This window comes from Astatotilapia calliptera, chromosome 12 (genome assembly GCF_964374335.1).
Source record: "Astatotilapia calliptera chromosome 12, fAstCal68.1, whole genome shotgun sequence".
Taxonomy (NCBI): domain Eukaryota; kingdom Metazoa; phylum Chordata; class Actinopteri; order Cichliformes; family Cichlidae; genus Astatotilapia; species Astatotilapia calliptera.
In genome coordinates this window covers 35,200,371-35,227,201 of record NC_137433.1, presented here as the reverse complement: position 1 = coordinate 35,227,201, position 26,831 = coordinate 35,200,371, and the positions used below count along the sequence as shown (strand labels likewise).

The 26,831-nt window shown below is 41.4% G+C and overlaps 1 protein-coding gene and 1 long non-coding RNA gene across 4 annotated transcripts in view; one reads left to right on the top strand and one right to left on the bottom strand.

Moving 5' to 3' along the window:
- The window catches only part of LOC113033383 (uncharacterized), a 70,619-nt gene extending 67,796 nt beyond the window's left edge, over positions 1-2,823 (top strand). Inside the window, exon 5 of one of the 2 annotated variants that reach the window (XR_013912796.1) lies at positions 2,324-2,823. This is a non-coding gene — a long non-coding RNA (uncharacterized LOC113033383). Of the gene's footprint in view, positions 1-2,249 lie in introns of both variants that reach the window. The other variant, XR_003274024.2, reaches the window with a different exon arrangement.
- Positions 1-26,831, bottom strand: part of LOC113033382 (spermatid perinuclear RNA-binding protein-like) — a 99,696-nt gene that overhangs the window by 13,237 nt on the left and 59,628 nt on the right. For both annotated transcript variants that reach the window (XM_026187122.2, XM_026187123.2), the window contains exons 6-13: positions 24,359-24,477; positions 18,744-18,839; positions 18,432-18,543; positions 14,685-14,782; positions 11,207-11,300; positions 10,942-11,010; positions 4,013-4,221; positions 2,302-2,451 (exon numbers count right to left, since the gene is read on the bottom strand). In XM_026187122.2, the coding sequence (XP_026042907.2) occupies positions 2,302-2,451; positions 4,013-4,221; positions 10,942-11,010; positions 11,207-11,300; positions 14,685-14,782; positions 18,432-18,543; positions 18,744-18,839; positions 24,359-24,477 (947 nt within the window). The remainder of the gene's footprint in view (positions 1-2,301; positions 2,452-4,012; positions 4,222-10,941; positions 11,011-11,206; positions 11,301-14,684; positions 14,783-18,431; positions 18,544-18,743; positions 18,840-24,358; positions 24,478-26,831) is intronic.

The window sequence follows — 26,831 nt, the reverse complement described above, 5'->3', positions numbered from 1 at the left end:
AAAGAGACGCAACAAATGCAACAACGGGCGTATGTCCCACAAATAAGTGTCCAGCCCGCAGTATTTAATTATTTAGTTAGTTAGATGGTTATAAGTGCACAAACTCTGTGCTGACAGGTAGGCCAAAACAGTCATTAGCGTTCAACCTGGTCTTAATGAAGTATGCAGACGGTGCTCTCAGCACCACCAGGCTACCATATTTTTTTTTAACTATGCAATTCTGATTATTGAGAGCTGATACCTTTTTTTAAATTATATTTTTTCTATATTGGTTCTTGGGATTGTTCAATCAAAGCATCATCATCATATGACCCCTCAACCTGAATGTAGGGAATAAACCACGCAAAATTTACAGGAAACCCCGGGGCCTGTCTGAACCCTGACCACGAATAAAAATAAACACTTTAATAATTTAATTTGTTAAAATTTATGGAATTCACATAGTAATAAGTTTTGGTATGCAGCCTATATTATGAGGTTCTTTGTGTTTTTGCTCACATTTTCAAAGACATCATCCCAGCCCACATAAAACGCAGCCCACTGATAGTCACACACCCATGCACATCTATCAAGTTAACACTGATCTAACACACTTTAATTTCTATGACTGGAAGGTTAAAACAGAGCTTGAAAAAACGTTCTGAGGACACGACTGAAAATGATTTTTAAAAAGTATTTTCAAATAACAACTTTGAAACATCTTGATGTAAGTTGGAGAGCACTTAAAATAAAAGAAAAACTATCTGAAAGTCTGGCTCAATACTTTAAAGAAGAGTTCAAAGAAATCTATAGAATAAATCAAAATATCAAGTTGCAACCTAACAGAATAAAATGAAGCTCATGCTTCTTCATGGTCTGATGAACTAATAACCCAGCAAACCACTGGCTAAATGAAAAATCAGGTTCTACCAGTCTCAGAAATAACCTCCACATCTGGTTTGGGATCTATGAGGAAACCTGTGTGTAAGAATATTATTTTACTGTATTTCATTTTCTTTTAAATTGTATCTATTTTTTTATGTTATTAGATTAGACTGAAATGGATGAATGAAGAAATGCTTACTGGAAATAGTTTCGGTGATTTGCAGTATAACATGTCTGAATGGTCAAACTGACAGTAAACTTTTATTTATTTTACATTTTCAAAACTCAACTTTGAGTTTTTATATTTTAATGGATGAGGAGGTTTACAATGAAAGCTATCAAAAGAATGAAATTCAATTAACTTTTATTTATATGGCGCCAGACTCCCAGCAGCTGAGCTCTGACCGAGCAGCAATTTTAAATGGCTGTATCTGTCATTTTAAAAAAATGATTGTAAACCTATCGAGATTAATATTTCACACACAACACCTACAAGCAAGGTCGTCTGCTCTTTATAAAACACGGGCATAACCATTGTGAGGTCGACAAACGTTTTTGAAGTCCCAAGTTGAGTGTTTTCACCATCGCCATTGTCAGTGGTTTGACGCCGGACGTGACGAGCGAGGGGCGGCTCTGACTGTGAAGTCTCACTCTCATTGAGTGTGCAAGTATGTAAACCTACTGTACACACACACACACACACATATATATACACAAGTAAAAAGGAGACACAACCTCAACAACCAAGGGACTGCAGGGGACAAACGGAGCTACAGATATAAGAACTAATAAGATGATTAAGCAAAACTTGCTTTCACGCTGCTCATGTTATTGATACCTGATGACATGTTTCTGTTTTGCTGGCCTCAGGGTAATCCCTAACATTAGTTAAGTGTGGTTGTGAAACCCAAACTCTCCCCACACTCTGCTGGAGGTCTCTTCCTGTTAAAAGGGAGTTTTTCCTTCCCCTAGTCACCAATTGCCCCTAAGAGGGGATCCTCTTTCTAAAATTTTACTTTATGATGAAAGCATCTTGAGGTGATTGCTGCTGTGAATTGGTGCCATATGAATAAAACAGAAATGAATTTTAGTGGTGATTTTAAGAGAGGCATTGAGGTATCCGGGAGTGAGTAGAAACATGACGGCCTTTTGGATTTTTAGAAAATTTGTCCTTCAGGCTCTCAGAGGCAACAGAGTCGGGGAAGGTTACATTTTTGTTCACATAAGGACAGGAAAAAAAAATTAGTAATACATGAAAAGAAAGTTCCACAGAACATGTTTAAATCCAAGGTTTCCAGCCTTTGTAATCAGGACGACCGAAAATCTGCAGAAGAATTTTTATTGTGTTGAATCTCTAATGAACCTCATGGATGTGTTGTAATCAGGAAGAACCTTTCACAAAAGGCCATAGTCTGTGTGTGTGTGTTCGTTCCTCACCTCCTGTGTGTCTGTGGAGGAGGTGATGGAGGTGGAGCTGGAGCTGGTGGACATCCTGTCGTTCTTCCCTTCGCCATCTGACTTCTCGTCGGCACTCAGCGAGTCCACGTCTCCATCGCTGCCGAGCACGTAGCCCAAAGCCTGCAGCGCCTGAGGACGACAGCAGCGAAAACAAAAACAGCCAGAGGACGTTCATTTAAATTTCATCACCGCACGACTTCCTGCTGCATTCAACACGACAGTCATCGGATTACAAAAGTAGCGGATAAACTTTTTGTGACGTCCTGACAGCCGCAAATGGGAGATGAGTCACGCTTTCACATCCATCATTTGTCACTGAGCTGTCCTTGAGCAAGGCACTCAAACCCCAGCTGCTGCAGTGAGGCTGCAAAGCGAACAACAAGAACAGAAAGACTGGCTGTGCTGAGAGTGTGAAAGTGCAACTGAATGAATAAATGTGTGTGAAAAAGACTCTGTGTGAGCAGTCAAACTTCTAGTTCAATAAAAGATTTGTTACAAAAAGAACATTGTGTGTTCTTGTATCGATTTAGAAGAAAACTTCAGCTGCTGTTTCTTTGTCCAACTTAATGTTCAGCTTTTAAACACCTGAGTACAAAATTATTGACAAACCAAACTAACAGGCAGACACAGGACTGGAAGCTAAAGTGGTGTTGTTAACCCTCTGAACCCCCTTTTACTTGCTTCACTTACAGATGTCATAATTTTAAAAGTAGAGAAAGCAACTTGATACCTGTGCTGATATTAAAGTGGACCTATTCTGCTTTTCCTTTATTTTTTATGTCTTTTGCTTTTAGTGGAGTTTCTGCAACTAACGACAAACCGGATTTCCTTTGTTCTCATGATTTCTCTTGTTCTTTTTAGTCTTAGAAGACTAAAACGGGGGGCGACCGTGGCGCAGGAGGTTGGGAAGTGCATTTGTAACTGGAAGGTCGCCGGTTTGATCCCTGTGCTTTCTGTCCTGGTCGTTGTGTCCTTGGGCAAGACACTTTACCCTACCGCCTACTGGTGTTGACCAGAGGGGCCGATGGCGCGATATGGCAGCCTTGCTTCTGTCAGTCTGCCCCAGGGCAGTGTGGCTACAACTGTAGCTTGCCTCCACCAGTGTGTGAATGTGAGAGTGAATGAATAGTGGAATTGTAAAGCGCTTTGGGTGCCTTGAAAAGCGCTATATAAACGCAATCCATTATTATTATCATTATTATAAAACAGTTTTCAGCAGTTTGAAAACTCTTATATGTGTATTAGAATTTGAAATTAGAGCCTAAAAGAACTGCAGGACAGTTTGAATCCACTTTCTGTGATGTTTCCTGTTTGTTTTGTTTTTTAATCTTTCTGTATCTGCTCGTCTGTGTCTAAGTGTTTATGGAGCTAGTGCTGTGGAATCCAAGTCCCTATAAATCAATCGGTCTATCTATGATAACCCAGTTAACCCAGTATCTAAAGGAATAGGCTCTAGCCCATCGTGACCCTGAGCAGAATTAAATGGTAGTGATGTTCATCATTTTAGTTTGTCTCAATCTGAAGCTTTCAAACATTAAGCACAAATCATACTCTGGATTTTGAGGTGTTTACATGTCCCAAAGAAGACATTTGCTAACCGATGACTATCAGACAACCCATCTAAGGTTCATTAAAATACAACCCCCAGACTTCTGTGACTTTTATGCAGCTCTTTGAACTGTGTTGGTACCTTGAGAGCTACTTGGAGCTTGGCGGTTCTCTTGGAGTTCCCTGTGGCCTGGTATGTGGTTCCCTGGATTTCCACGGACATGGTGAAGACTGGAGCGTGCACTGGGCCGGATTGGGACAGCAGGCGGTACTGAAGGCCCGGGTGGATCTGGTTCAGACGCATCAGAGCATTCATGGGATGGTTTGGATCGGTCATCCTCCAGTCTAGCACTTAAAGAGGAGAGATGCACATGTTATTAATGAAACAGAGACCTCATGACTCCACAAGCAGGAAGTGAGAGAAGCCATTTCATTGGCCCAGCTTCTTTCCTATTAGCAGCTAGCTGATGGGACTAGAATGACACCGTCCGGGTGTTACACCACTGACACTTCAGCCAGCGACACTTCACACCTACACAGTGACGAGAGATGAGCTGCCTCCCCGGAGTCCTGAGCAGTAATATCTCACTGATGAATTGGAAATGAAACCTCACTCCTGGTGACATCCATTACAAAACAAGTGCTGAGTGTCGCCAAATAATAAGCATTTTTAATAATAAGCAGATTTTAGTCCAACTCTGTCAACTGTGCTATGAGGCTACAAAAGATTTGACTTTGTAAACAAATAAGATCTATAAAGGACAGAACTGAAGTCAAATGACATTTGTCAGCTGTCAAACTTTTAATATTAATATAGAAATGGGAACAACATCACAGTCTGAAATCAAGTTCAACAAGATGCTTTAAAAAAACAAAAACTCTTCGGACCCACAGGAAAACTGATCAATTAAACAGGTGCTGGTTGTTTCCAAGGAACTGACGAATGCTCATTACATAAACGTGTGCACAATATAATGGAGACAGATCCATGTACGTGGACTTATCCAGTCAGTTCTATTTATTAATCTATGAATTTAATAAAAAATAAACTGTTCAAACAACCTGCAGGGTTTCATAGAGAGGTGATAACAGATGTCACCAAGTGGAAACATCCGGGGCAGAAAAATGAAATCAATTTCCAAAAAGTGCAGTTCCTGTTAGGGCCACCTGAGCCTGGCTTCAAAACGGAGTCAAACCCACAGACTTGTATGTTAAAATGTACAACTCTAAAACAGAGATGAACTTGCAGGTATTAAAACAAATAAACAACCATTTTGGCCTCTGTGGATAGTGTCCACTCTTCCTTGAGTTATACTGGTAAGGCTAGAAGTTATGGCTCCTCTGACTGACAGATGCTGTTCCTCTAATGACCACTTGGGGCTCGTCACAAAAGCGAGTAAATCCACATAGAAACATTCTGTTACCTGTTTAGATTTTTTTTTTTAATTATTCTTGTCATCTGAGTTTTAATTTGTAGTTTTATAAAAAAAACAAAAACAAAAAAACATGCTTTAGAGCTTCAAGGCTACAGCTGTCACCACCTGTACCATTATTACAGGTATTCAAATCTAACGCAGGGTTAATGGACTGGGCAAAGTTGAAGAGGAAGAGGGCCGGCAGAAACGTTCATGTGTAATTTCAGATTCTTGAGAAACACTACAGAGTTATCGATGATGCTGAGGTGATCATTTATTTGCATATGGCCACCCACAGATTTCAGCTTTTGTGTAACAGGTGTCACAGCGGGGACACTTGAGGCTTGTGAAGTGTGCAGCCGCCTGGTTCTGCAGCCACTGTGTGTAATTACTGAAAGGTTCTGACAGGCACTTTAGACTTGAGTGCGACTTCTATGAATATGGATGCAGACGAGGTGTAAGAAAACGAATGTGGAGGTGCTGGTGGACAGGTGCCGGAAGGAAGACAGGGGGAGGTGTTAAAGCACTGTAAGTGTGTGTGTAAAACCCAACATGCGCGTGTGTGGTGGGAGGTGGTGAGATAATTGCGTGGCAACAGCCAGCAGTATTAATCCTCCTCTATCTCTGCCTCCGTCACCTCCTTTGAACTGGAAGCAGATGAGGGTTGCCGGAGACGATGGTCCCAGCGAGGGCCAATTTAATTACTGTGACACTGACAGACAAGACTCTGAGAGCGAGGGGGAGGAGGAGTGAAGAGGCCGAAGGCTGCAGCCATCAGTGCCAAGACCGTTTAGTTTACGGCTGCAGCTAATTATTATTTTCACTGTCAGCTAATCTGCTGATTTTTTTTTTTTTTTTTTTTAGCAATTATTGGATTAAACTGTCTATAAAATACCAGAAAAAGCAGCCAGACATCTTTAAATGTCTTGTTTAACGAGCAGTCCATGGCTAAAAATATCCATATGAATATCTGTACAAAACAGGTGTCAAACTCATGGCCAAACACAGCCCTCTGTATGCTTTAATCCAGTTGGAACATCCCTTTTTGGCTAACACATTTTGGTCCACCTAAGCTCAGCTGTGGTCTGCACAGGAACACAACAAACCAAACAAAGGGATTCAGCTTCCCAGCACCCGAGCTTACGAACACAAACTGGCGAAAAAAAAAAAGACTGGTGCAGAGGGCAGGCGGTTTAAAGAAAGATGGGAGACAGAGAAGCGTGTGTGAAGGGAGGCCTGCGTTTCCACCACGACACAGGCTCTGTATTCAAACAACATTTCAACTCCACGCACCAGCAGAGATGCAGAGCCACGGAGGAGGAGACGCGAGGCAGAAAGCTGCTGAGCTGAAGAGGCAACTAAAGCCAAACATGTTTTTTCTCAAAGTGAGATTTCTTCACTGCAGAGGGGAGAGCTGAGCGAGAGATTTTCAGGGAAACTGAAGTTTATTTGCAAGTTTTCATTTTTATTTGTTACTTGTAGTTAATTTTATGCAACACTAGCCTGTGTGCAGCACAGTACATGATCAAAGATTCTTTTTCTTTTGTTGCTGAGACCAGGATATAAAGAACAGAACTAAAGTAGTGCATTAGGAGAGAAACCTATATGATCTGAAAGTGAAAGCTGATGTGATGCACTTGAATACACCATAGAAGCTAAAACCATTCAGTGTCTGAACACAGGTGATGTGATCTGTGCATATCAGGTGACCTGTGCACGTGGATTTTATGGATTTTATGGTCTGAACCAAGAGAAAGTTAAAATCCTTTGAGACATCAGTGGGCAAGTAAAAATTATTATTAAAAAATTGACATAAATCATCAATATTTCATTGAATTTGAGTGAACTAGAGCAGCGGTCCCCAACCCCCGGGCCTCGGACCGGTACCGGGCCGCGAGAGTTGAGGCTCAGGTGTGAAATGTATAGTTTTCAGGGTTTTCAGCGTTATTTTGTTATCGTTTTTATCGTTTACTCGGTTTTCCTGGGTCTTTTCACGTGTGTTATGAATAAATCTTCTTTTTTCGGTACTGGTACTAGTTTTATTTTGTTGTATTTACCCGCAACACCTTAAAGGCCGGTCCGTGAAAATATTGTCGGGCATAAACCGGTCCGTGGCGCAAAAAAGGTTGGGGACCGCTGCACTAGAGGAAAAATGTCTCATTAGCAGAAAAATCAGTGAGAAGTTGTGTTTTGAGTGAAACTTTGTGTAATATGTCAACAGAGCAGCACAGCAGGGGGGCCACACAACACTGTAAATCATGTCCTGACAGCACCATATGAAGTTATGTCAGCCAAGAAATATGACAAGATGCCATACTTAAAAAATTAGCCTGATAAACACACTGTCACAACAGAAGACGCCGCCTGTGTAAGTGCTGTCCAAACAGCTGCCACAAAACCCTCTGTGAGGAGGGAGCGTTCAGAAGGCTAATAAAAATCTGGGTGGTTTGACACTGTTCTGGTGTTCAGGACTGAAATCTGACATTAAGCCACTGTCACACAGACCTCTGTCAACCTGAGCTGATTGATTCCTAAAACTGTCTGAAGCTGAATGTCTTTTAAGCTTCACCAGCTTCTCTATCAGCTCTGTGGAAATCTGATAACTTCACACAATTTTCTGCTTCGAGGACACATCTCACCTAAAAGCCACTGCTGCCTGAAATCTTCCTTAACCCGCTTCATGCTGCTGACTAACGCCGCTCTGAGATGCAGTGAAGGGGGCGACCTGGTTCCTGAAATGGATTCCTAATAAGATCTCATGAAGATATCGGACGTCGCTGCCTGCTGGGTTTTACACATCCAGACTATAATGGATCACTTTCAGCAGGGTCAGGCCATTTTCTCTCCTCTGATACAGAGATTGAAGTGAATGTGCCGTGTTATTCTTTGGCCTGACAGGCCGATTTGATCCCTGTCACAACAAAGCGTCCCGGTTTCTGAGAAAAGATCAGCGTCGCTGCTCACTTCTTTCAGCTCCAGTGCTTCACTTTTCCACCTTTTACACAAAGACCTCTTTTACAGACAGCTATAGTGCATGTCCAACACACACTGAACCATGAGCCTTGTCTCTTACTCGTCAGTCAATATCCACTTATCTGCTGTGAAGAGTTTTTGTCCAGGGAAGTCAGCCTCTGTGCGACGTGGCAAATGTGACCCGCACAGGATCAATCTTTTGTGCACATTTTTAATATGTCGCCATTTTCCATTAAAGACAAGCCAGAGTTTTTAATATCATGATGGTGGAAAGGAATCCAAATAGCGCTTTAGAGGACACAACCTGCAACAGCCAGTCCCTACAAACACATTAGCGCTGTGTCACTAAACGTCGTGTCTTTTGTTATAGACAAATGCAGGGTTGAGTTGCTTTAAAGCACTTCATCAGCACTTTAATTGCCACTCAGATATGCACAAGTGCACATTGCTGGAAAATTACGTTTGTCAATGGGGTAATTTGACTGTTCATCGAGAGCAGGAGAAATTAACCACCGCCTTAATAACTTTTACAGAGCTGGAAAATCCGCTGCCACAATATTACAGCAAACGCGCTGTTTAAACAAAATCTGAATGAACAAAAATCAGCTTAGTATTAAGAAGAATCATTATTAAAAAGGCAAATTTAAAAGAGAAAGATAAAAATGGGTTTATCTACAAGAAGTAAAAAAAACAATCTTACTTTCACATTGGTTCATATGTTAACTCATGAATGTTCAGCTGTAATCCAAAAAGTTCCAGGAATGGGCTCATAAAAAGAAAAAAAAAAAATCTGACTTAAATTTGGCAGGTTCCAATGTGGCGGCTTATTTTTAGATCATTCATTTATGCCCTCTTGTACCACTGTGACGAGTGCTGGATCAACTCCAGTGGGTCAAAGCAATGATCCTTCAATCAGATTTTCATTTTCTGGAAGTGGACAAAGTCACAGAGAAGCAAAGCTGGCAAGCAGACGCATGGTGAGTACAAACTGTGCTGGTGTGGCCAAAAAACTCCAGTGTTTTCAAAGCACTTTGTGTTGGCACGAGATTGCACGCTGGCAGGTACTAGTTCAGAGGCACCAGTTCAGAGCATTTCCTCAGAGTTTTCTCCATCAGATGGTACGGGACATTACAGCAAAACTCTGGGCTGGCGGTCTCCGAGTGGGAAATGAATTCTTGGTGCAAAGCAAAACAGCAAATGCTTCCAGTCTCGCTCATCGCCTGACGAGCTGCCTTTGTTCTTCCGCTGAAGACCGCTCGGTTGTATCTGGAGAGCCAGCTTTGATGACACTCCTCATAAAATTTGAGTCTGTTTGAAACAGAGTTGATGTTTGCTCTTTGTGTTAGTTTTGATCACAATGATCTAAAAATGAAATCTTCAAAAACTCCAGAAGATGACCGTGAACAAAAGAGCTTAAAAATGTAAGTTAGCTGAGGCTTTATGGTTTTATCACTGCATCCAATGATTTTATGGTCTTAAATAAACTCAAATTATGATCTTATATTCAAACACAATTTGCAGTTAACTATTGTGCATTACTTTTGGAGGGCACTGCATATGGTATCTACAGTTGTATAAATAATTAATATTTGATGAGCCGTTTCCAAGAAGTGCCAGAACCTCTCTGTGGCTCTTGGCCAGAATAATATGAAAGAAAGAAAAGACCAAAAAGCAATAGTTATAAGATGCAATAAAAATAACATTAGTAAAATATAAAACAATAATAAATTCATGATAAATCTAACCCAGCTATCCTGCTGCTCCAGAAACCAGAGGCATGCTGAACTCTCACATTACACACATACTTTCACCCACATGTACTCACAGTACTGCAAGTGTCTGACTGTGGTTTTATTGCAATAATTACACTTATGCATATGTGTTTTTGTCTCTTTTTGTCTTCTATTTAAGCATTTTTCAGATAAATTATGACCTTCAAGAAAGCCGGCTAGTTTAGCAGCTCTGTTCATGTTGTATCATATCTATAGTCTTCTTTATATTCCTTTTTTGTCTTTTCATAATGATGTAATGAATTACGCTTTCAGTTTTCTTATGCAGAAAGAAGTTTTAGGATCACAGCTCCAACTAGATCTTTATGCCATACTTGGCATGTTTAGAAGGGATGTATCGCCTGAAACTGCACCTGCCCCTGAAAAGCTACCAACTGTTCATCCACACAGAGATCAGGACGAGCGATATAATATTTAAACATGCAAAAATCCCTGAAAAGATATCCTTCATGCACATGTAGAGTTTAGATGTGGAAAATACAACAAAAGCCTGATAAAGTTTATAAAAACCCACCAGCACACCAATGAACCAATTTATCTAAGTGACTATGGGAAGTAGATTGATGTAGGAAACTTTATGTTTGGAAATATCACAAGAGCATAGAGAAACATATGGACTGGGTTAATAAATGAGCCCCTTCAGCCACTTTAAAGTTAAATTACAGCACACAACATAAGGTTTTTAATCAATATTCATTATATCGGAGTCTTGCTCTTTTCTCCTGTGTGACTTCGAGCTTCCAGCAATGAACTCTGTTTAATATAAAGCTACAGCCAGCCACGTGTATCAGCCTGAATCTAAGTGTCTGCTGCACCTCAGAAGTGAGAGGAAGAGGATTTCGATCATATGAGCAGTGATTCTTCGATACGGGTGAGTTGACGGTCAAAGTCACCTTTCATCCTTTTGATGAAGTCTCTGTCGTCTGACCCGATGTCCTCCCGGAGCCTCTTCTGACAGCCGCCTGCAGAGCGGAAACGACCGAGCACTTAAAACATCACACTGCCCACTCAGACGCACATGCCGTCTAAGCATGCTGTTTTTATTAATGCTGCCAGGACTGTATCTGAACAGAGGGCTCAAAAATGAATTTAAAAAAGGTAAAAACAGGGAAATGAATAAACTTGCAAAACAGAGAGCACAAACAAGTCTGCACGCACCTTCTAACAGCCTCGGTGAGGGCTTGCTGGCTGGCAGAGGATCCATATTCAAGACCTTGTAAAGCTGTCCAAAGGCCAGGAGGCGTAACGCATGCTGAAACACACACAGCCGACAGAATAAGGGCACATCACTGCGGTGGTAAAGCAACAGAAACCCTCCTGCACTCACAGGAGAGCAGGGCCATTTATTCTCAGATCAATGTGCTTTAATTATCGGGGAAACTTGAGCGAGCTGCTCGCCGTTTGTGTAAACCAACTAATTCTGTTGGGAGAAACTTCATGCATTATGGAGACGAGGCACAAACAAAGGAGGAAATGGGAAAAATATATTCCCAGACTTGCACTTCATCAAGAGAGCAAAACAAAGATGAAGATGAGGATGTCTTTATATTTCTCACTGCTGAGCCTACACTTTCTGCCCGGGGGCCAGATTTTGTTATTTTGTGTGGAGCAGCAGCGGTGGTGGTGGTAGTAGTTGTAGTAGTCTTGGTGTGGGTGTAGATGAGGAAGAGCGTTCCCACGGTCATTAGCTGGCTAATTAAGCTGCCAGTTTGTCAAAGCTTCTGCAGCACTGAGGGGCTGCTTATCTGAGGTCAGAAACCGTGTTTCTGTGGACACTCAGCTATTTATAGTGCTGACATGAGCTCAGGGCTCCACCGGCGGAGGCCCAGGACTCGTTTTAAATAACCCTCCATCAATCGGTGTAGCGGGAAGGAGTGTTACATGTCCGATTTACTGGAAAAAATGCTGACTTTCGTACAGTGGGTGGAGGGGGGCATCGAAACGCACCATAGTGGGATGTTTCAAGGTCTCACAAGTTGCATGGCTGAGTCTGACTTTTTCTTTCTTGGCACATGAACTGATTTTTCTCAGTGTCTGTGGCTGGTTTTATAGTTGGAAAGCAGGAAGGGAATTTCTCAGAGGGAAAGATGTAAATCTAACATCCATAAAGAAGAGTGTCTTAGATGGAAAATGGATCTCTAAATTCAGAACATCTGTGGTTTTGCAGCACTGATTCACCTCCAGGGAGGAACGAGTTTGGACGTCACTGATCTCTGAAAATACGGAAATATTCTCAACTTAACTTTAATCTTTCTTTTAGTGATTTAGTGTTTAAAAAAATAAAATAAAAAAATTTACTTCTTCTCTCATCCCAGACTCGATGAAACTGGAGATTTTCAGCAGCACCAGTTAAAACCTGGACAGCTTCTTTCTGTCATCGTTGTATTTTTACTCAGTTGTATATAGTATTTGTATTTGTATTCTATTTTTATCTTATTGTATATTTATTTTATTTTATTCTACTGTATATAGTATTTTATTTTATTCTATTCTGTACAGTTGTGTACTGTATTTATTCTTATTGTATTCTAATTTTTGCCTCATAACTTTTGCACTGTCCACTTCCTGCTGTGACAAAACAAATTTCCCACGTGTGGGACTAATAAAGGTTATCTTATCTTATCTTATCTTAGCTGTGGCCCACAGGTGAGACATGGAGTCCTTTAATTGAAGCTTTCAAGGTTCATCCCCCAGGAGCAAACAGCATATTATGAATGGGAACTTCTTTACAGCTACGGTCAAAGAGCGAGAGTAATTTGGCTGAGCTAAAGGGGGTAATATAATATTAAGGTGTAAGCACAGTTAGGTTCATAAGTTTTTGGGCAATGACACAATTTTTGTAAATTAATGGACCTCACTGTGTATCATTGTGCAAAAGGGACATAACGGCTCACTAAATCCACAGTTTGTGTCTTCTTTTCCTTCAAAATAAGACATTCCGTTCCTTCAGAAGGCTCGACTGAAGGAATATTATACTAGTAGGTGTTCAAATGTAAAATATGCTCAAAGTCTGTTCTTGCAGAATGTTGTAAGCTTCATCATGCCTTCATCTTATTACACATGAGACATTTTGTCATATTTACTGAGTAATCTCAGATCAATTTCAGATAACCGGTTAACAAGAATGTGGTTATTATGTAGTAGTAACGCCTTTGTCACACAAAGCAAACAGTATTATACAAACACACTGAAACCCACCCGAGGGGAAAAAGTCCTGCACTATGGGGCAGATGGCTAAAATACTAAAAAAAAATCGGTACCTTTATGTGAATAAAAACATATCAGTATGATATCTGCTGAGTAATTACTACCATTACTCAACATCCTCTCCTACCTCAGTGATTCCTTCACTGCACTGGTTGTCTTTAAACTTGCTCCATCTCAATCCTGGCAGAACTGAGGCGCTGGTGTTCAGCCCGACAGTTTCTCTGAAAAGGTCAGTCATTACATCGGCCCGCCTGCGAGCAATATCAGATCTTCTGCTAAGACGCCTGGTGTTATTTTTGACCAGCATTTGAACTTTGAATCTCACATCTCAAAGCACCTCCAGTTTCTTTCATCTAAAAAACATCACAAAAATCAAACCTCTACTGTCATCCAGTAATTCTGAACTTTTAGTACACACTTTGATTTTCTCCCGTCTCGATTACTGTGACTCACTTTTCACATGGATCTCTCTCTCTCTCTAGTCCTCCCGAGCTCGTCTTTCAGCTGTTCCAGAAACACTAGTCAGCGCTCACACGTCAGCCCGTTCTTGCTTCTCTTCACCGGCTTCAAGTGAAATTCTGCATTTATTTTATTAACAACATAAAGACCTTGTCTTATAAAGCCATGCAGGACCAGGCTCCACACGACATCTCATTATTATGTAACTGCTTCCCCTCCCTGAGCCTATTTCTCCTGGAGGTTTCTTTCTGTTAAAAGGGAGTTTTTCCTTCCCACTGTTGCCGAGTGCTTGCTCACAGGGGAGTCATCTGATTGTTGGAGTTTTCCCTGTATTACTGTAGGATCTTTACCTTATGATATAAAACATCTTGAGGTGACTGTTGCTGTGCTTTGATGCGATATAAATAAAACGGAACTGAATTAAAAGGTTACCTATGCCTATACTACATATGCCTATGGTTACCAGAGCCTGAAATGTCCTTTAGCCACGAGCCTTCAACTACAAAGTGATACACAATGAGCAAACCAAAGCCTTAAGATCAATTAAGCTGTGAATTAGTCGACTCTTCCCCTACAGCAAGAAGGCTCAGATCCTCCAGCTGGCTTGCACCTTTCTGTGAGCAGTTTGCATGTTCTTCTTGTACCTGTGTGGGTTTTCTCCGGATACTCCACCTACCCTTCACAGTCCAAAGACGTGTGGTTAGGTTGGTGATTCTAAATTGCCCATAGGTGTGAATGTGAGTGTGAATGGTGATGCATCTGTGTGTTAGCCCTGTGACAGACAGCCAACCTGTCCAATGTGTACCCTGCCTCTCACTTACCAGCAGCTGAAATGGATGGGGAAAAAATAATGTCAAAAAACGTGACATACATTCTGAATTTTGTGGGTTGAAGAGCTTAGCATGCACACTGCAGGAAGAGGAAACCGTGATGTCATCATAGCAGGCGGATGGGTAACATGTTCACTGACCTGAGCGCTGTGTGTGATGGCGTCGGCCTGCTGGGCGCTGAGGTCAGACAGGACGTCCATGGGCTCCCTCTCACAGGGGTCGTGAACTCCTGGACCCCCTTTGAAGGAAAAAAAAGAAGAAAAAACAGTCAGACATTCGAACTTTATTTCACTCAACAGGTAAACAAATTATTCTCCTCCTGCCTTAATGCTTTTTATGCCTCACGTAAAGCACTCAGTAAGACCTCAGTGCATGAAAGGTGCTTTACAAACAAGCTCACCTTACTTTAATGTGCACAGACTGAATAATAACTCATCAGTGACCGAGTGCATTCATGAAACAAACTGCCCTCAATGCTGAAGGAACTTCGGAGCCAAAATTTAAAAGTCCAGTGACATCATCACAAGGACGAACTCGCTCGAGCTGAAGTTTTCCCAGATGAAGCATTCAAACACGGCAGCGAACAGCGGTGGAAAAAATAAACGTGAGAACATATTTCTGTTTGTTGGAGGTAAATAGGAAACATTTCTTCATGTGGACTGCACGAAAATGAAAACAGAGTCTCCGGGGATAAATGTTCCCATGATTCAGGAAAATACTCCATCACCAATTTTAACTGAATGAAATCATGCTGCTGTGAACCCGCTGGGACTCTGTGCCCCAGTTTGGAAACCATGAACGCATCACAGTGCACTCCACAGCCTGCCATGAATCTTGGGACCATATATGTAAAGACATTACATTGCAGAAAAACCACCTATTGACGTCTTGCAGACACGTCACAGCTTACCACGTGACATTAATTCGTCGGCCATTTTGGACACATCAAGTGAGTGAAAAACCTGCTAAACATTATGCAGATGAGAAACTATGGCAATCATGAGTAAACAACAAGTGTTTCTCTCAGAGGAAGTAAAACACTTTCATGGTAAGCGTCTTGCTCGTTATGTGGAGAAATTGGGCAAAGGAGGAGCTGAGGATGGATGTTTATTTACTCCCTCTGAGTGTGTTTACTCATGTTGTGAAGTGCAACCCTGGCCCTCTTCCCAACTTCACGCCTCACGATTTTCATCATTTTGTTATCAACAACCCCTCAAATTATACTGGATGAGATCTGAAGCCCTATAAAAGTTTGGAGGCTTATCAGTATTTTGTGTCAAGATGAGTAAGAAGCCTCAGTCATGGGACTCTGCCTGGAACTGTAGTCACAGGATCAAGTGGTCACTGCTCGGGTATCCAACGGATGTTTATGAAATTTCTGATATTGACATGGCTCTGCGTATTATCCCTAACATTCTCAACAAGTCAGTGTAGATCATTTGTGATTGATGAGAGTGATACTGAGGCGAATTGTTGAGAATATCCATAATTTTCCATCAGTTAGCTTCTGTTCACTGCTACTGAACCCTTTTTTGGAGTGGATCTAACGTGGGTAGACGTGAACTTAGCATGTGCTGTGAGAATGTAATCAAACTGTTTATCACAGGAAAAGTAAGAGTTTTAGGACGTTAGCATAACATTAAAAATAGCTTGCATAAACATAGCTTATAGCATTATGTTTTTTAGCCGGCTCTTGTCAGCTGTCTGGAGACAGGAGGGTCACATGTCTGATCTGCTGACGATGACCAACTTCAGAACCGGACTTCAGTTTAGGACTGAGGCTGGTAGATGGATGGCAGAAACACCTTATAACTGATACTATGACTGATACGGCTGTATCAGAGTTTTTTAGCCCCCATATTCTTTTATCCAAATCAACAGGAAAGCGATAAAAAAAAAAAAAAAAAAAAAGATTTTCTTTCTTTTCTTGATGAATGCAACAGTGCAGCAGAATATAGGCCAAAAAACATGGCAGCAATAATTTCTATGTAAACAAAGTACGCGTTATTGCAGGGGTGGGCAACTCCAGGCCTCGAGGGCCGGTGTCCCTGCAGGTTTTAGATGTGTCCTTGAACCAACACAGCTGATTTAAATGGCTAGATTAGCTCCTGCAGTTCTCCAGAGACCCTGTAACGAACTAATCATGTGATTCAGATGTGTTGACCCAAGGTGAGATCTAAAACTTGCAGGACACCGGCCCTCGGGGCCTGGAATTGCCCACCCCTGCGTTATTGGATATCGCTAACAGTTATCACATCCAGTATGGCAAACACCTCTTGAAGTGATTTTCCATGATGTCATATGCAAAAACTCAAAGTCCTAAAACTGTCTGAGGAGTTTTGATGCTGTGTTCATCTTTATCGTTTTTTGTCCTCATCCTTTCCTGATGTCTTCTGCTTTTCTTTCTTCATGTCTGTTTCCTGTCTTATTTGGCTGTTTTGTGTTGCTGGTTTTCCTGCCCATCTCTGCGGTAGTTGGCCATTGTATCTACCTGTTATGCTTATCCACTTTCACTGTGTCCTCTTTGGGTTTCTTCTTGACTTTTTTGGGGGACCTTTTACCCAAGTATTGCTTTATTGTATCTTGCTGCTAACCCTTTCCATCACTGGGCCTCATTCACAAACAAATGCACAATTTGAATACAAATCTGTGTCTCTTCAGTTAAACACAGAGAAAACAAAGGCAATTATTTCTTATTTTAGTGGCAAGGAAGACACATTAATGGTGACTGGATTGAGGTTGTAAATGAAAATAAATGCTTGGGGACAGCAATCGATGAAAAACTGTGTCATTCAAACAAGTGTCATTTACAAAGACGCACTGCAGCGATTGAATTCCATGCGGAAGCTGCGACTCTTAGGAAGCAACCACACACACTTGATCTTTTATATTGTTGTTTTGGAGAGAGTATTCAAACTTTCCACTTTATTGCCTCGTATCTTTATTTCCCTGACGTTAACGAGAACAAATTCAATAAGATTGTAAATATGTCTGGTGAGATTGCAAGTCAACATGTATTGTGACACATCTTTGAGTTGAGTGATGGAAAAAGGGTGAGTGATCCTCAGTGATGTGCCACGCACTCTCGAGGAAAACGAGTTCCAAGTGTCTTCTATGCCTTACAGTATTGTAAAAATCCAGGGCACGGGAGCTGTTTCACTTGGACTATGTGATGCATTAATTCTTGGTGAACATCAAATGTTACCTGAAATGGCTTAAACATTTATGACCTTACTGGATACCACTCATGTCTCAGGTAAAATCTCTCTTGTGTTTTTTTTTCTTTTAAATGATTACAGTGAGTTTTTCCTTCCCACTGTCGCCACGTGCTTAGGGCATCACGTCATCTTTGGGGTTTCTTTCTAATATTGTAGGGTCTTAGCATTACAATATAAAGTGCATCAAGGTGACAGTTGACAACTATACAAATGAAATCGAATGCAGCTGAATTGTTTGTAAGATTTTATTTTTTTATGTAATGTTATGTTACTCTGAATGAAAATCAGTTTCTGTACACGTTGGCTTCTTAGTTTATTTGCTTTTTTTTCTGATTTCTGTTCTGATAGTTTACAGTTTACACCTGTTATCAGGTGTGTAAGCACTGCAGAGTAACAGTGCATGCTCAGGTTTAAATGAATGAACTAAATATAAGCAAAACTGGGATTATATTTTATCCTAAGTCTATATATTACAGATATTTGCCACAGTTCTTCAACTCATAGTGCATACCTCTCAGTGAATTCTGTATTTGTTGAGTTGCCTCTAAATTTCTCTCAGGTATTCATCAGATTTTATATGACTTCATGAATATTAAGATATTCCTGGATGAGCTGTGGCTTCTGAATTGCAGCAGAGAGAAAAGAGTGAAAGTGTAAATGATTGCTGACCTGGGAGAAGAATCCCTGAGGCGATGCACTCGATGACGCGGCGCAGGGCTTCACCTGGACCCAGCGGCCGGTTACAGGTGGCTATGGCCTTTTCACAGATCAGCTCCAAAGGCTGCAGAGGACGAACAAACACAAAATACTCAGCGAAGGATGAACTATATCAGTCACAGTCCTGATTCTGTTACTGGGGCAGTTTATTACACGTCACACATACCAAGCACTTTTAAAGGACAAACTTAAAATAAAGCTTGCAGTTTGCATCTTCCATGTATCTACGCCAAACATTATTCTGATTCTGGAGCCGTCACCTACCCAGCCCTTGAGAGGCTGCCACACAGGCAGCCGGTTGCACATGTCTCTGAGGATCCTCAAAACGATGACGCAGGACTTGAGGTCTGTGACTCTGGCCTAGGGAGGGAAAAACGGGCAAAAGTCACCAACAGCACGAGAAGCATTTTAAAGAGGCAAGTGCTTGCGGGCTCAGCAGCGCCAGCTCTAAAAAGTGAAACTTTTAGACTCTGAAAGATGAAAATTGTGCAGCGTTATGAGAGGCATTTTCATGAGTTCTGAAATTTCAATATGCTGCTAATACATCTCTAAGAGACTGAGTGCGAGATTTAACGTGACAATGTGAAAATATCAGACGTATTACATTCAGGGGAGCTCAGCTGTGGAATAAATACTGCAGCAGCTGCCTCTGTCACAACCTCTAAATTCAGGCTTAGAGTACCTCGGCTGAATCTAAATTTTTCTATCCTGTCGCCTCATTCCTGCTGACTTTAAGCTTTAAGTTAACTGTGGTTTATTGTGTTTTTGCCTAATTAATGACTGCAATTTCACATGCTGACTTTGTCTTGAGGGAGAGTTTGGGTTGAGAGCACAGCTCTTTATGACTCTGCACACTCCCAAAAATCAAACTCCTTATCTGATTAAAATTTGGGCAGCTCCCACCTCAAGACTGCATTCCTCTCATGCACTGCTGGACCACTCCCAGCATGGTTGCCATGTTTAGATTTCTCCCTGGTAGTCCAGTTCTGACTTCTTGCACTTGGAAGAAATGCGCAAGACAAACTTAATCTGTTCACAAATTGTATATATGTTATATAAATATGTACTTTTTACATCTTTTTCCTTAATCGTTCAATTGTATGACAAAAACGGATGCATTAGGTGCTTCTTTAGAGAGCCACAAACACCCTACAAGCTCTGCAATCTCTCTATTCTGTCTATTTATGCAACACTGCATGTACCACAGCTAACTGCTGGGCTCTGTGGTACAGACACAAAGCAAAGTGGAACAAGAGAAAAGAGAAAAGGCACAAAAGAAGAAAAAGAAAAATGAAAAACTCCACCAAAATCTTAAAAAAAAAAAAAAAAAAATCCTGACCAGACCAATGAATGGGACATTTCTCCAAAGAAATAAATGAACAGCCAACACTGAGATAACACAAGTGAAGCCGAAATGTAGTTTTCAAAATGTGATTAACTAGAATGCCTGCATAAATATTCATATCGAGAATAATTTCATTTTGGTGGATAGCTGGTTTGTTACAAGTTTGTGTGTGGTTCATTTTCCTCATAATCATCATTCTTAGATGATTAAATTGATAAAATTTGAATTACAGGGAAACTAGAGAGATAAAAAAAAATAAAAAAATGACACATCGATTTCTTTTTACTTTTCCCTCTACTGAGGCAGACATCTCAGCATCGTTTGCCACCCAGAGCTGCTAAATCCATCTGGATTTAATGAAGTCTGGTAGAGAGGTGGGAATGTGGAGAAAGGAAGATGCTGATGTATTATGGAGTGGATAGAACAGTGCATTTAGACCAAAGCGTTGCCCCGGGCTGCTGTTTTTGGACCACTTAGGAACCCAGAAATGACTCTCCTCCTACACAGAGTGGAGCAGTCACTAGGGGGGACACCAGTAACGAGAGAGGGACCAAACTGTAGCCAAAGTATGATGCGAACCGCTCTGTCCAACGACCTGAAACTTTGTGCTCTGTGCACGCTGTACAAACACAGATCAGATAAAAAGACAAGCAAACAGAGAGTGTTATTTGTCACTTTTTAAATACGATAATTCTCCACACAGTCCCTCAGAGTAGAAAAAAAAGTGTCTAAACTCAGGACAGATGATTCACTCAACACCTTTACATTTAATAAAATAGCAAACCTGTTGCTAAATTCTTTCAAGTTTAAAAGAAACCACTTGAAGAATATAAAGAGAAAAGTAACTGAACTACCCAAAGAAGACGGTGGTTGAGGCTATTACATCTAGACTTTAATAGAAAGCAAATTAAGCCTGAGATTACTGACACTTTAATTTACACAGGATGGCTTTTCATAATAATCAAGACTGTAATTTCATTCTGGTGGTCTCACTGAAACTACGCAGACAGGGCGAATGAGACAGACGTCGCCATTTGTATCTACAGTTATTACAAATCAGTGGAGATCCTCAGGTCATGTCAGCCCCGTCTGAATATGATGAAACAGAACCCGGCTTGTGCTGCTACACCTTCAGGCCACAGTGCAGCCCTTCACTCTGATAGTACTTGTCAATTAGCTCTCCTTCCCCGAGGGAAACTACTGGCCGGTTCACCTGACCTTGACCCTCATCTCTCTCTCCTGCCTCTCAAGTGGAGGAAAAGCTCAGTTCATTCAGGACAGCAGAGCTGAAGCTCATCTGAAACTTGATTTGGTGAAGAACCTCTTCATGACCCCGTATCCGTCGGCGCTATATCTCAGGCTCCTCAGCTACTCACGCTGATAAAAACTTCACTACTTCTACCGTTTCTTCTATTCCCATGCTGCCTGTTCTTTTTCTAACAAACTCTACAAGCTCATCCTGGAAACATCTATATTCAGCTCTGTTACTCCACAGTTGGACTCACTGGTCAAGTTTCTCACAAAAGAAAGGGCAAAGGAATATGCATCGTTATCCAGAGCAGTTTTCTGACATCTGGAGTTGAGCTTATTGACTGATCTGCCATTAAATACGGCAAAGAGCACATATAAGATTTATTAGCATAATGCACAAAGTGCAAAACTGTGTTGAAGGAACTGTTCTGTAGGTTATCTACTAACAATTTGCAATCAGTTAATTCAAATAAGGACAAAAGCAATACAACAAAAATAGAGAAAACTGGAAAGTCAAAAAAGCAGACCCATTGAGGGAGCAAGAAATCTTAAATATTATATCCATTTCTCTCCAGAATTTTTCAACACCTGGCTCTAATTTTCTGTCTGTATGGGAGGTTTGACAATTTCAGGTCGAAGGAAAGAATCTAGCTCCACCTGTGGGCATCAGTTACGCTCAGTGACACCTGAAAGACACATTGTAAAATTCATACAATATTGCTGCCTTTTTAATCGAGCCCAAGTTGCTTGTTAGTGTTTTGTATTGAGCCAATGTTCTCACTCTGACTCCACATTAAGTTCCATTGTGTTGTATTAAAATAACAGTTTTATTAAAGACCAGGAACAACCGAGGCTATGCTCCAAATATTCAGGGTTAAGAGCTAGTGGGAAAAACCAAAGCCCCCACAGTTTGAAGCAATCCACCCACATCAATTACATGCTCCTTTGGATAACTACCTGCCATACCTCACAGCAACTACTGCAGCTAAATAAAGCGCACAATAACATTTTCTCCAACTTTAAGTAATGGTGCATTTTGGAGTAAACAGACTGCTACAAACATGACTAAATCACGTATTTAAATACTCTCCTCCCCACATTTTTGCAAATGTTGCATTTAGGCGAATGCAAAAATAACTGCCAATGATTTCAGTCATTAAATGTTGATGCATGTCTTTAATAGATCAGGAAAGCAGCTTTGGAAAAGGAGTAAAGAACAGAAGACATGATGAATGATGCCTATATCTGCTGTTTAAATGATTAAAAAAGGAGCTTCATTTCAACCTCTCATTAATGTGTTCATTGTGGCTTGATGAGTTTCAGGGAAATGAGATGCACAAGCTTCACTGAGTCATCCCAGAGCTCACATACTTTACACCCCTCTCTGGAAGCAGGTTCTACAAACTGTTCAACAGTTTCTTCCCACAAGCTGACGGCTCCTGAGCACCCCGCTGCCCCCCAACCACCCAGTCGGCCACCTTGGAATGTCTATAAATTTAGACCTATTGTGCACATTAGTTCATTTGCATACTGTCTTAAAATTGCATTATCACTATGTAAGAGAAATGAAACAAATATACTTTACTGCTGCTGTGAACAATTTACAATTCCCAGCTCATATTCAGTCTTCTTCTTATGTCCTTTATACACGTGCTTGCATCGTGGTCCAGGAGTAAGTAACAAAGTGAACAGCTTTTCTGAAAGTGTTATTTTCATGTAAATTACTTCAGGTTTTCAGGACCACATTGAAGACAGTTGAAGAAAAACACAGAGTGTATTTGGTAGCAGTGGCTCCTAAAACAGACATCCATGCCAACAGACAGGTTCACACGATGAGACGCTCCTGAAATTGGTATTGGTTATGACATCAGTCCCTCTATACTCAGCGATGATGTGCTTCCCCCTTCCGATATGTTTTGTGTTTGTATTCAAAATAATGCATGTTCATCCCAAAATGTCTTATAACGCCATTCTGTCAGACCACTTGTTTGTCCCACTGCTATATAAAACTTCATGGCAGAAAAATAACAGCTGTGTTTCGGCTGAGTAATAACGTCCACAGCGGGCGGTTGGACGGGTAATTGCAGGTGTATCAGACAGCCTGGTTCTTGTCCCATTTGGTCTGCTGTTTTTCTACTTTCTAACTTATTACTTGGTCATGGTTAGGAATAGAACACACTTTGAAATCTGCCTCCTGCACAGCAGTAACCTTGCTAGTCTACAAATGACTAGTTACCTTGAAGCGCTAGGGCACAGATGTGGACAAAAAAAACACCTTAAATGATCCATGCTAGTGGTTTTGAACTGCATAAACTAACAGGACTGTGAACAGACTCCCCCTGAAATTAGCCCTAAAAGAAGTCAGGGGAAGTTCCTGTGTTAGGTGGAAAACTGCCTCAGCTTATACAAGTAGAGAGAACGAAAAACTCTGAACGTAAGGAGCAGGTTGTGTCTTTGTTGCTGCAGCAGTGTTGGAATGAGTGCATCAGTTGAGCAGTAAAAAGCTTCATAATGTCAATGCCGTAACACCTGTGTGCTAATGATAGACTTCATTACTTTGTAACCGGTACCAAACGGAGAGAGCATATAACCCCAATTTTAGCCTCCTTACACTGGCTCCCTGTCCCCTACAGGATCCAGTTTAAACTCTTACTTTTTGTTTTTAAGTCACTCAACGCCCGAGCCCCCCCCTACTTGTCAGAGCTCCTCTCTGCCTATGCTCCAGGAAAACCCACGAGATCTAGTTCAAAACTATTGTTGTCCATTCCACGGACTAACCTTAAATCTCGTGGTGATAGATCCTTCTCTGTGGCAGGTCCCAGACTTTGGAATAGTCTCCCCTTTAATATTAGATCTGCTCAAACTCTCGAGCAATTTAAATCTTTACTAAAGACACACTTTTACGCTCTGGCTTTTAACACATTATGACCCAAGCATTTTGGATTTATCTGAATTAGTTAGTATTGTTTCAATTCTTCTATTTTATTGTTTCTATTGTTATTATTGTATTACACTGTAGTTTTTAATTTTATTGTTATTGTTAAGCACTTTGTGCAGCATCGGCTGTTGGAAATGTGCTATATAAATAAATCTGACCTTGACCTTGAGTCATTTATTATGGTGATAAAAAGAAAATCTAGGTGCCATTACGTTTCCTTCAAAACCAAGTTGCTGTCACACATTAAAGCCAAGCAAATGTAATTTTAGGCACACGGCTGAATGCTCAGGTTGCCAGAATATAAAGACAGTGTAGAGAAATCTGTCACAGCCCAGCTGTGCTCACCTGGAACCATTTGGCGTGTCGGAGTGAAGCCAGTGCCGCCTGGCACTTCTGCCTGTCCAGGACGTCCTCCTCTTCCTCCTCCTCCTGTCTCCGTTTGTCAGCGTCCTGCTCGCCCTCCTCTGGAGAGAGGGACAGGATGAGACAAGACAGACTGAGCGTGAGCACGCTGACCTCTCACACTCACACACAGACACACAGGCAGCAGGGTCGGACAGCTAATTATTAGGCAAACCCACTGATCTGACCGAATGAGCTAAGAGGAGGGGAAATTTGAGAAATTGTGTGATTTTTCTGGGAGAGGGAGGATTCTCATGCACAAGGCAGGATCTTTCATGACACTGACAGGAGGAACCGGAGTAGACGTGAGCACATGCGTCTTGCTGCCCGGCCGAAGTCTCACTCTAGATGCAGATCAGTGGCTGAAGGCAATGGAACACGCCAGATTAGTGTGTTATCGATTACAGCGCAGGACGAAAATGAGAGCATGGCAATGACTCAGGACCAAAAGCCAGATTAGAGATTAAAAATAACACTTTAGAACAAGAACACATTGGATGGATCGAGAAAAACTGGCTCAAGGGGGTCTGAGTTTGGGTCACAGGCAGAGTTGATGCAAAGAGACATTAGCTATTCCACTTGAAGAGGGGGAAAAAAGTCATCCTGCTCAAAAGGCTTTGCAGTTTTCTGGGGCGCCATGCTAGTATTTTCACTCTTGCGGGGTCGGTCAGATGTTTATGTTTGACTGAAACAGTCTCTCCACACCGGGTTCCTGTGGGGAGCACTCCTGCCATGACTGGAGGCCAAGCCATGGGAGAACGACAGCAGAAGAAGAGTGACAGCAGATGACAACATAAACATCTGAGAGTGAGAACGCCACCCTGGAAAGAAAGTGAAGGCTGTTTGTTCTCAGGAGCAGCTAAGGGGTGCCCACTGTGGGACAGTCAAGCAGACGAACAAAAGGGGGAACAGACCGCAGATCACACTGCAGAGCTCGGTGAAGGCCCGCAGGTTATCTCGTATCAAATAAATCTAAGATAATGAGTTCCCTGCAAGCTGAGACATTGTTGCAAATATCAGATATTGATTGATGTACCATCTCACTCGAATCAGTGTCATTATGGTTCAAAGCACTCTTCCAATGAGCAACAGCCAGCAGAGATTAAATTGGGACTAAAGCTGACAGGAGTGCTGACACAGAGCATTAAAAGGCTCTTGCTCATAGAGAGGAAACAGCAGTGTAGCCTCTAAATCCACAAGTATTCAAATTCCAATTTATCCATGTGGCACCGCAGCAGTAAAGCGAGCCGAGGAGCGATGCATGTGGTCTGGCAGTCTGTTGCTGTAGAGACCGTAGTGAAAGCTGAACAGGATGGAAGAGGTGGAAGACAAACGAAGGAGCTGATGAGAGAGACGGGGGATTTCTCCCATGTCACTCCTCCAAGACCAAGACTGAGTGAGGACCTTCATGTTCTGCCCCCGGGACTTCTGGCTTCTATTTACCACTTTGGCAGCAAGTGTGCAGCTAATGGTGTGATTTGTTTTAATCGTGCATGTGTGGGCGCACTCTTTACGTTCTGCTTGCTTGATGCATCTGGAGACCTCGGAAACAAATGAAAATGAAGTGAACCCCGACAACAAGCCATTAAGAGGCTCTTAGTTTGTGGCTATAAACTAAAGACGGAGTACAAAGTAGACAATTGGATACCAGGGTCACGCAAACGATGTTCCATATAGATAAACAGACAACAAACCAGAGCATGATGGATACAAACACTTTACACACTACACGACAGGCTGAGTGGATCTATGGAGTCTCAAGTGTGCCATGCTAATTACAGGTGCTTATTATTTTCAATAATTAATTATTTAACTTAATGGAAAATCTTAAAAGTATTACAAACACGTCAGACCTTTACATTTACTGCATTCCTCTGCTCTTAAATGTGCCAGGCTAATGATCGTTTTTCTTTGTAAGTTGGAATCAATCATTCAGTTTTATGTAAAGTCTAAAACTAAATCATTAGAGACCTACCTAACCTTTACTGCATGACATCTTCTTCATTATAGTGAAATCTATGGAGTCTTTGGAGCCAATTAAATCCTTAGATTTGAAATACACCTCATTATCATTACTATTCTAATTATTTTGGCAGCAGAGTGGTTCAGTAGTTAGCAATGTGACCTGACAGCAAGCATGTACTGGGCTCAGATCCACTGGCTGGACTCCGCATGTTCTTCGAGTACCAGTGTGGGTTCCTTCGGCTTCTTCTCACAGTCAAAAAGCAGGCATGTTAGGTTAACTGGTGATTCTCGGTTGTTATTAGGAACCCTAATAAACCCCCCTCCCCCCCAAAAAACTATAATGACATTTTTCTCAACTTAAGGCTCTATTCAACCATTTTGAGTTTTTATGTTTTGTTGTTTTAAAAGGTGCTTTTAACTTGTTCTGCTTGGTATGAACACTGTGAAAAAA